A 10,529-nucleotide genomic window follows, 5' to 3' on the forward strand; every position below is an offset into this window, starting at 1 on the left:
TTTATTTTCTATGAAGGCGGTTCGGTGACGGTGGGGGTGACGGCCGGAAAAAGTCACCAACCTATTTTCCATGACAGAAAGGGTTATACAAGACATAAATGAAACGTCGCAATATAGAGCAAATTTGTAATGTAGTCATCGAAAAAAACTCTAGTCAACAACGTCTGCATCGTCACTAGCGCCACACCACTCCTGTTATAACTGCGGGAGGGAATAGAGGAGAGACAAAGAAGGCATCAGAAGGGGACGCAGACACCGCCCTAGGAGCCAACCAATCAACCATTAGATGCAGTGATGATGACACATCAGAGAAGACAACAGAAGCGCAAGACTTCTAATTCAGTCGCAATCGTCTGCTTCACTCTCGTTACGACCGATGGGGGATGTTAGAGATATCATATTTGAGAGTTAGAGATAAAGATGTATTACAGATAAAACAGGTTTAAATAATTTTGCCTTGTACTCCAAGCCTACCCCTCTCTCATGTACTTCTATATATACCCATATGAGTTCAATACACCGACAATACAACAAGAAATATTTGGTCATTCTATAATTTTTATACGCATAACTCTTGAAGCTCGGAAATAAGTAGCAACAGTAGAGCCACAACCTTGATGATGGCCTTGCTCCCAGTGGCAGCCGACGCAATTGACGGCGGCTGGCAAGGTCTAGCACAAGAAGAGAAGCCACTATAGGGGTTTGCTTCCGCCCCATCCGCAGCACCAACATGGAGCTCAGCCACCGGAGACACAACAGGAACAACCAAGAGTCCAAGAGGTTGCCATTGGGCCACCTTAGAGGCAGTGTGGCCTCTATAGACCGCTCATGCTCTAAGCCAAACAGCAGAATAAGGGCATGTACAATGGTGGCATATGGATACATATGCCCCATGACAAAAAGTAATTTGAGACATCTACATTTATTTTTTCTCCCCAATGCAAGCTACCACTAGTGGGCCTCATTAAGAAATAAAAAATAAAGACTTTAGTACACATGCATCTCTACTTTTCGAGTGAAGTGCACTGTAGGTCCCTAAACTATTCGAGGGGTGTCAACCAGGTCCTCGAACTATGAAAATCGACATGTGGGTCCTCGAACTATTGTAAGTGTCTCAGTCACGTCCAAAACCTGCCCGACCCAGTCTGACCTACCGTTGACTGTTGCCACGTCGGACAGGGGTAACGGAGGTGGATGGATATTTACAAAAAAACACCCCGAATCGTTTCAGATCTCCATTCCCCAGTCCTTGCCTCTTCTTCTCCTTCTCTCCCGATCTCTCTCACGGCGATTTGGGGGCGGCGGCGCCTTGGCGATTTGGTGTGGCCGCACGGAGACGACGGCGCCTGCCTAGGCGTCGATGGCTCCGGTACGGCGGCTCCCTGGAGATCCTCCTCCACAGTACGGCTCCCTGGAGACGGAGAAGGGAAGCATGGCGGGCTGGGAAGCTCCTCCCAGGAGCAGCCCTGGAGGCGGCCGTCGACGACTCTGGCAGTGGACAGGTCAAGGACCTCGAACCAAGGCTCCAAATCCCGTTCTCCCTTTATCTGGGGAAAGGTCGAGAGGGCGTAGATCTTGTCCTCCACGTACACGAGCGCGGGGGATTCCTTTTCGCTGAGGAGGTCCGGCCCAGGGATGAGCTCCTCGGTGTCGGCGTCGAAGACGATGGTGCGGCGGGCGCTGATGGCGAGGATCCACCTGCGTTTGCGGCTGCGGCTGCGGCTACGTGTCTGCAGGGGCACGTAGGTGATGCCGGCCGTGGCATCCATGGTGGCGACCGGGTGAAGCCGCCTGGGACTCGGGGAGCACGGGTAGGGATGATCCACCTTGTAGAGGGAGGCCACCGCGCGACTGCTGTCGATCAAGATATTTACAACGAAGAAGATCGACCGGCACTCGCCCTCGCCCTCGGTGCCGGTGACCGACTGCTCCTCGAGCTTATCGCTGTTTCTTGTGCCGCCACCGCCGCCATCCAGCCTCTTCCTCTTCCTCTTCCCCTTGCCATGATTCTTCATCCTCCTATGCTAGATGCTACTCGATCGGATCCTAGTCGTCGGCCGCCTGTGGAGGAGGATCTCCAGGGAGCCGCCGTACCGGAGCCATCGACGCCTGTGGAATGGAGATCTGAAACGATTCGGGGTGTTTTTTGTAAATATCCATCCACCTCCGTTACCCCTGTCCGACGTGGCAACAGTCAACGGTAGGTCAGACTGGGTCGGGCAGGTTTTGGACGTGACTGAGACACTTACAATAGTTCGAGGACCCACATGTCGATTTTCATAGTTCGAGGACCTGGTTGACACCCCTCGAATAGTTTAGGGACCTACAGTGCACTTCACTCCTACTTTTCACTTCAACCTTTTCAGCTTTTGTCACCGGACCACATTTTTTTCTCTTCAAGCACCTGCCTCCTGGAGAGGATCCCGCTTCCCTATCCGAACCTACTTTACGTCATATCCGATCCTACGTGGCATGCGAGGCATCACCTTGAGGCTATGCATTGTACATGCCCTAAACACCAACTGTACACCAGCCATCTGTCCTCCTAATGCGTAGCACGTACTATTACTGTACTGGAGTAGCTAGCATGCATCCTTTGAAATGTCCCACCTGTAGCTAATCCGACAACAAGGGGAACCGGCATGTGCGTTGCAGCTCTCAATTCAGGCCTCTGAACCCCGTTTTGCGGCCGGCACCTCGTTGCTTTCTCCATCTATATATTAATTTTGTCTTGTCCTTGATCCTATTACCGTCGTCCATGGAGTCCAACGGTGCCAGCACCACGCGACACCCAATGCCATCACCTCACCGCCTGGCACGCAGCCCCGGCTCGGCCTCTCGCGCCGCTCCGGCCTTCTCCACCGCCAACTTCGTGCGCTCTCTCTGCAAGGCAGCATCCTTCGGTTACAGGAAGCCCAGCGCCGGCGTCGCCGACTCGGCGGACACGACGCGACGACGCAGCGCGGACACTGTGGTGATGTCCCCGTGCCGGTCGTCACCCGAGCCGGGCTTCGCTGCGAGGGGTGCCTGGGATCATCAGACGAGGCGTAGGCGGAGCACTGGGCAGTCGTCGCCTTCCGAGGGCGTCGGCAGAGGGCCGAGCGTGCCGAGGAAGACGCCGACGACGCCTAAGAAGGAAGACGTGGCGCACCGGGCGCGCGTGCTCACCGCGCGGCTGATGCAGTGGCGGCTCGCGAACGCACGTATGGAGAAGGCCATGACTCGCGCCACCTACGCCGCCGAGGTGAGCCACGCCGACGCATGCATGCAGTTTCTTTATACTACAACGTGCAACCGTTAACCGTACGTACTAGTAGTGATGCGATTACCTGGTCATTTTTCTCGCCGATGCGCGTGGCGTGGCCGCATGCAGAGCAAGCTGCTGTACGTGTGGCGGCGCGTGGCCGAGCTGCGCAACATCCACACGGCGAAGCGGATTGTGGCGCAGCGGTGGCGGCAGAAGGTGAAGCTGGGCAGGCTCCTGCGCCCGCAGCTCCCCGTCCTCGCCGCATGGGAGACGCTCGGAGAACCGCACTCCGACGCTGTCGCAGACCTCGGCCGGGTGCTCTCCGCCGCCTCCACCTCCCTCCCCTTATCCGACGGCGCCCGAGTACGTGCTGTCTCTCGTAACGCACGTACATTTTTTTACTTCTCCTGGCGTGTATGTATGCAGCACGACATCAGGTCGGTTGGTAAGTTATAAGCTACTACTACAAAAATGCAGGCCAACCTGGAGCTGTTGCACGAAACCATGCTTGCTTGCGCGGGCACCGTGGATGAGATCAAAGCCAGGGCTGACATGTTCTATGCCACGGTACATGCATTTATTCATCAGTTCCTACATGTATTTGCCGGTGCAAATTTCAAGTAGGGACGAGTAACCGAGAGACTTTTGCGTGTCGTTTCGGCCCTAACTTTTGTGTGTGCCGCCGGTGCTTGGCGTTCAGGGTAGTGTCACCAGCAGCTCGGTCGACGAGCTCGCGAGGACAATGCAGGAGGAGATGGCAGGGCTCGAGGAGGTCATGCGGCTGTGCAGGATTGTCACTGACCTCCAGGTGGGTAGACGGTCCACGTTCTTGAGCTCTGGCCTCTGGGCTATGTCCCACACCAGAACAAAGCTGGGTTATTATGTCCCACCAGAACAAAGCCGTGTTTGATCGTTGTTGATTCTCGATCGTCCGAGAAATTCTTACTTCTTGGATCCAACATTGGATCCACGCGGCACTCCACGTTTTTATTTCTTCATGAACAAATTTCTAAAAGTTGTCTTCGCATGATATTTTGTTAACCGAGTGGGCCATGATGGATATTTTTTTTATTGGTGAACTACAGTCTTTTATATGTGGTTTTGTTATTTCTCAACCATCATATAATTTTTTTTAGTCGAAGTTAAGACCCATGCAAGATTCCATGTTCTGAATTATGAAAACAAACTATATGTTCACTCACTAAACTACTAAAATGTTGCAAGATGGTGAACATTTTTGCTTAGTTCTGTGTGAATAAATTTGTAAAGTTGTCTCAATTTATTTTCTCAGTTGAACGAGACATACATAACAATTTCTATTTTCTTTTTTTGCATTTCCACGAGCAAATTATTACAATAAGAGTAATATGGTTGTTACACCTTTTATTTGTGGATAGTTGTTATGCCTTTTTGGGAGGATTTTCTTGATGTGAATGAACAAACTTCTAGAGTCCAGAGGCAGTGTGGAACATAATTGCCACCTTCGTTGGTCAAAAAAAAATGTTCATACCATAAAATTAATGAGTTCATTGCAGAGAAGGGTGTGCATTTTAGATTTTTAGTGTTAAAAGAAGGGAGTGAGTGCATGACTAGCGTTGTGCATATCCATGCATGCAGCGTGGTGCAGATTTGCATTTTCGTTAGCCTTGTATGCTAGTACTTCTTTTCAATTTTCAATTTGAAAAGGCTCACACGTATTCCTAGCTCACAACTGAATACTCTTGGGTCTATGTTTGCAGGTTCAGGAAGTAAGCCTTCGAGCTAATCTAATTCAGGCAAAGCAAAAGATTGACTACTCCTAGTGCTTGATATGACCGGGGTCCCTACGTCGCCCTTTTATCACCAAAGCGGAGTGCCATCATGACGGGAGATATCATCACAAATAGGAGTTAGGACCGGCCGGTCCCGTACTACAAGATTCAAGTATGCTTGTCGGAAATAAATTATGTAGATGATGATCATGAGAGATGCGGTCCCATGTTGCTATATTTCGGTTGAGTTAAGATTAATCTAGAACTCTTCTGTGACTTATCTATATACTATATGGATACTGTAATTTGAGTTGTTCGGTGGCTAGTCATATCGACGAGTTGTATGTAAAAGGCCACAATTTGACTTGCAGCGCGATGATAAAATCATACACTAACTGGAAAAGTTGTAAACCAAGTTAAGGACACATTTAACCCGCAAAAGAAAAAAAATAAGGACACATTTTACTACAGCGTCCGATTAGTTCTACCGGCCGTTGTTTGTTGCCGTCAACTGTGCATGCTATGGCAGACGTATGGATCCCACAGGGTAATACAAACCACTCCCTCCATCCCAAAATGTAATATCATTTTTGACATTGACGGAGATAGTAGAAAATAGTACACCAACATAGATAATGACACATTTTAGGTGTGTAGAAAGAAAAAGGAATGTAAAATAAATGGTGCGCTGTTGCAGGGGTTCAAACGCCCAACCCAACACGCAAGCTAATTTTTGGTGTACTGTTTTTTTTTAACACAGTACAGATGCAAGCGCTCATATATATGTGCATGTACTCATTCCTATCAACGCACGCGCACATACTCTATTCCTATGAGCACCTCTAATTTTTGATGGGACTGGTTAGGACAGTCGACTAAATACAGACTGACCCCAAAAAAAAGACTAAATACAGAGCACAACTTTGTTTCTGTCAATTTGTGTGCTAGCCAGGTTTCTCTCGGTCGTTGTATCGCATAACCTATCGTTGGCTTTGTGCAAAGGGTAGTTGGGCATATGTACTCTAGGTCTCCGAAAGAGGCGTCCAACTACTTTAATTGGTGCATGGTACGAGCTGATAATGCGTGTGTACAGGAAGATTGCTAGTACATGCTCTCACCTGAGATTGCTCCAAGCTGATCCACAGTCACCCTCTGGTGCATGCGTACGTGTTTGGAAAAGTTGGGAGTGTTTGTCTAAAATTGCTACACCTACGAGGAGGATTGCTGCCTAACATTTCTTTACATGGAGACATAAGAGCAACTCTAGCAGACCCCGCAAAATAACCACCAAAATGCGGGCTGATGGCGAAAACCCCGCCCGAACAGACATAGCAAACGCGGCTGGCCCGTAAAAAAATTTGAGGGGCGCGGCAAAAGTTCGGCCTCAACCCGCGTATTCGCGCCCCTCCCCCCGGCCCGTCGGTGCCCTGCATATAGTGAGAACGGTTGGTGGTGGGGGGGGGGGACATTTCAGCCCGCGCTTTTTCCCCCACCAACCACCTCCCTCTCCCCCTCGCCCCGCCGCCGCCCAAGATTCCGGCGAAAGTGGCCGGCGGGAGCATGCGGGAAGGCCTCCAGACGCACAAGGTAGCCCTCCCCTCCCCCCCCCCTCGTCCTACATCGGTGGGCCGGGACCTTGCGGATCTGCGGCGTTTTCATCGCCGGTGGCCGGATTTGGCTTTCCAGGCCGCCGGCGGCTACGCCAAGCTATGGAATTGTCGGGAAGCACCTCGCGCAGCCCCGGCAAGGGCTGATCGGCGCATGAAGGTGCCGGTTCGTCTGCTCGCCGCCGCCGCCGGTTTGCCGGCATGGATTCGGCCGGCCGGCCGCCGGGCTCGGCCCTCGCGCAGAGGCTCTGTGGCTCGCCGATGCCGCTCATACAGTGGGACGACTGCCCGCGGACAGTGCTACGGCTGACTTCGGGCATGTCGAAGCACCCCGGATGGGTGTTCTTCAAATGCGAAAACAACGGGGTGCGTGCTGTTTTGCATTCGGCTCATTTGGATAGCTCATTATGTTTGCTCATTTGAAACATCATCATGCGTGTAGGAAAATGGATGCTGATTTTGGTTTTGAGAAGGTGAATACATTGATCTATTGATAAAAAGAAAATTGATAGACGTTCATGCACTCCTTATTGCAATCGAAGGCAATGAACCGCATGCATGCGCAACTAGAGGGGAAGCAACGACTACATCTTTAGAACCAAACAAGAACAATGAAGAAGTAAAGATCAAGAATCCGCAGATCAACAATGAGTGCATAGAGAAGATATTGCTTCAACTCGTGGGAGCAGTTATGGAAGTTGGAAATCTTCTAAAATGCATACTTGTGGTTCTTGTTTTCTTTGGGCTTGCTTTTCTCGCAAAAATTTGGTGATGTCCTATGTATCAATGTGGTTGAAAATGCAAAGAAATGCAAATTGAGGTGCAAATTGAGTGCAAATTTATATTTTGCGGGTTTGGGGGAGGACGGCCGCACAGGCAGACCTCGCAAAGCGACCCGTAAAACAGGATGCAGGTCGGCTTTGTGGGGTCTGAGGGAGTCCTGGATTAGGGGGTCCTCGGACAACCGGACTATGTTCTTGTGCCGGACTGTTGGACTATTAAGATACAAGATTGAAGACTTCGTCCCGTGTCCGGGTGGGACTCTCATTTGCGTGGAAGGCAAGCTTGGCAATTCGGATATGTAGATCTCCTTCTCTGTAACCGACTCTGTGTAAACCCAGCCCCCTCCGGTGTCTATATAAACCGGAGGGTTTAGTCCGTAGGACAACAACAATCATAATCATAGGCTAGCTTCTAGGGTTTAGCCTCTACGATCTCGTGGTAGATCAACTCTTGTAATACTCATATCATCAAGATCAATCAAGCAGGAAGTAGGGTATTACCTCCATAGAGAGGGCCCGAACCTGGGTAAACATTGTGTCCCCCGCCTCCTGTTACCATTAGCCTTAGATGTACAGTTCGGGACCCCCTACCCGAGATCCGCTGGTTTTGACACCGACATTGGTGCTTTCATTGAGAGTTCCACTGTGTCGTCAAGATGAGGCTTGATGGCTCCTTCCATCGTCTACAACCATGCGATCCGGGGTGAGGTTTTTCTCCCCAGACAGATCTTCGTATTCGGCGGCTTCACACTGCGGGCCAACTCGCTTGGCCATCTGGAGCAGATCGATAGCTACGCTCCTTGTCATCAGGTCAGGTTTGGAAGCCTGAACTACACCGCCGACATCTGCGGAGACTTGATCTTCGACGGAGTCGAGCCCATGTCAGGTGCGCCTACAGTCCGGACGAGCATGACTTAGATCTTCCATCGGACGGTGTTCGGAAGATCACACCTGCGGCTGCCCCGGCCCTTAATCCGGAGCAGATCGTGCCATCCGAGGACGGGTGGATGGACCCCGACACGGAGGCCACACACTCATCGGCGATAGAGCCGAACACAGACTTCGCCTCCGATGAGGCATGTGCCATCGGACCCTCGGACTCGTCTCCGGCCATAGGCTCCGAACCGAGTGCATCCATGCCTATCGAATTTGATTGGGCACCTATCTTTCAGCACTCGCCCTTGGGCAACGTGCTAAATTCATTAAAGTCTCTCTCCTAGTCAGGAGACTCCTGGCCGAACTATGTCCGGTTTGAGTGGGAAGCTGACGACGAAGAAATTTTTTCCCCACCCACCACCCACTTAATAGCCACTGTCGATGACTTAACCGACATGCTTGACTTCGACTCTGAAGACATCGATGGTATGGAAGACGATGCAGAAAAAGAAAAGAAACCACCGCCCACAGGGCGCTGGACAGCCACCTCATAATATGATATATATATGGTGGGCACGCCCAAAGAAGGCGATGGCAATGAGGCAACGGAGGATAATCCCCTTGAGAAGCAATCTAAGCACCGGCGTCATAGGCGCCGCTCTAAGCCCCGCCATGGCAAAAATAGCGATACCGGCACAAGAGACAATAGCACTCCGGATAATGCCGAGGATGAAAACAATCCCGCCCAGCCAAGCTTCGAGTAGGCTGAACGGGAGGATGGGCAAGCTAGCCCTAGGGAACAGGCAACGGATGGAGAATCAGATGATGACAATTACATGCCCCTCTCTGAAGACGAGGTGAGCCTCGGCGACGAATAATTCATCGTGCCCGAGGATCCCGTCGAGCAGGAGAGCTTCAAGCGCCGGCTTATAGCCACTGCAAAAAGCCTGAAGAAAAATCAGCAACAACAGCTTCAAGCCGATGAAGATCTGCTAACTGATAGATGGACTGAGGTTTTGGCAGCCGAGGAATACGGACTCGAGCGCCCAACCAAAAGTTACCCAAAGCGCAGGTTGCTACCTCAGCTCGAGGAGGAGGCATTAAAGCCTACACTACCAGTGCAGGATGCGGCTGACCGGCCACCTCCTAGCCGAGACAAAGCGGCGTATCAGCCCGAACACCAGCCCACACCCCGTCGCCAATCAAACAAAAACACTAAGGCCCGGGGCTACACACAGGACCTGCGAGACGTATTGGAAAACAAAGCAGGATAGTCAAGATCGATCTATGGATCACGGGGGCGCGCCCCAACGCGTGATGATGACCGTCACGCCGGATATATTAAAAGCAAATCCGGCCGGGCCGAATACAACAGACCAGACTCATTTGAACTGCGTCGTGATGTAGCCGGGCATAGAGGTGCCGCACACCCCCTTTGCTTCACTGACGAAGTAATGGATCATGAATTCCTACGATGGGACTACTGTTGGGGAATATAGTAATTTCAAAAAAATTCCTACGCACACGCAAGATCATGGTGATGCATAGCAACGAGAGGGGAGAGTGTTGTCCACGTACCCTCGTAGACCGTAAGCGGAAGCGTTATAAAAATGCGGTTGATGTAGTCGTACGTCTTCACGGCCCGACCGATCAAGCACCGAAACTACGGCACCTCCGAGTTCTAGCACACGTTCAGCTCGATGACGTCCCTCGAACTCAGATCCAACCAAGTGTCGAGGGAGAGTTCCGTCAGCACGACGGCGTGGTGACGATCTTGATGTTCTACCGTCGCAGGGCTTCGCCTAAGCACCGCTACAATATTATCGAGGTGGAATATGGTGGAGGGGGGCACCGCACACGGCTAAGAGATCCAAGGGATCAATTGTTGTTGTGCCTAGAGGTGCCCCATGCCCTCGTATATAAAGGAGCAAGGGGGGAGGGGGCGGCTGGCCTAGGAGGGGCGCACCAAGGGGAGTCCTACTCCCACCGGGAGTAGGACTCCCTCCTTCCTTGTTGGAGTAGGAGAAGGGGGAAAGAGGGGGAGAGGAGGAAGGAAAAGGGGGCCGCACCCCTTGTCCAATTCGGACTAGAGGGGGGTGCGTGCCTCCTTCCTTTCGGCCTCTCTCCTCTATTCCCGTATGGCCCAATAAGGCCCATATACTCCCCGGCGAATTCCCGTAACTCTCCGGTACTCCGAAAAATACCCGAATCACTCGGAACCTTTCCGAACTCCGAATATAGTCGTCCAATATATCGATCTTTACGT

General features: G+C 51.6%; 1 protein-coding gene across 1 annotated transcript; it reads left to right on the forward strand.

Moving 5' to 3' along the window:
- The first annotated feature begins 2,758 nt into the window (after positions 1 to 2,758).
- On the forward strand, positions 2,759 to 5,049 carry LOC119350354 (QWRF motif-containing protein 7-like). The gene is made up of 5 exons (XM_037618229.1): positions 2,759 to 3,244; positions 3,374 to 3,610; positions 3,725 to 3,814; positions 3,948 to 4,055; positions 4,987 to 5,049. Exons 1-5 carry the CDS (start codon positions 2,759 to 2,761, stop codon positions 5,047 to 5,049), a joined length of 984 nt encoding a protein of 327 aa, XP_037474126.1.
- Positions 5,050 to 10,529: the final 5,480 nt, after the last annotated feature.

Source organism: Triticum dicoccoides, chromosome 1B (genome assembly GCF_002162155.2).
Source record: "Triticum dicoccoides isolate Atlit2015 ecotype Zavitan chromosome 1B, WEW_v2.0, whole genome shotgun sequence".
In the NCBI taxonomy this organism is placed as follows: Eukaryota; Viridiplantae; Streptophyta; class Magnoliopsida; order Poales; family Poaceae; genus Triticum; species Triticum dicoccoides.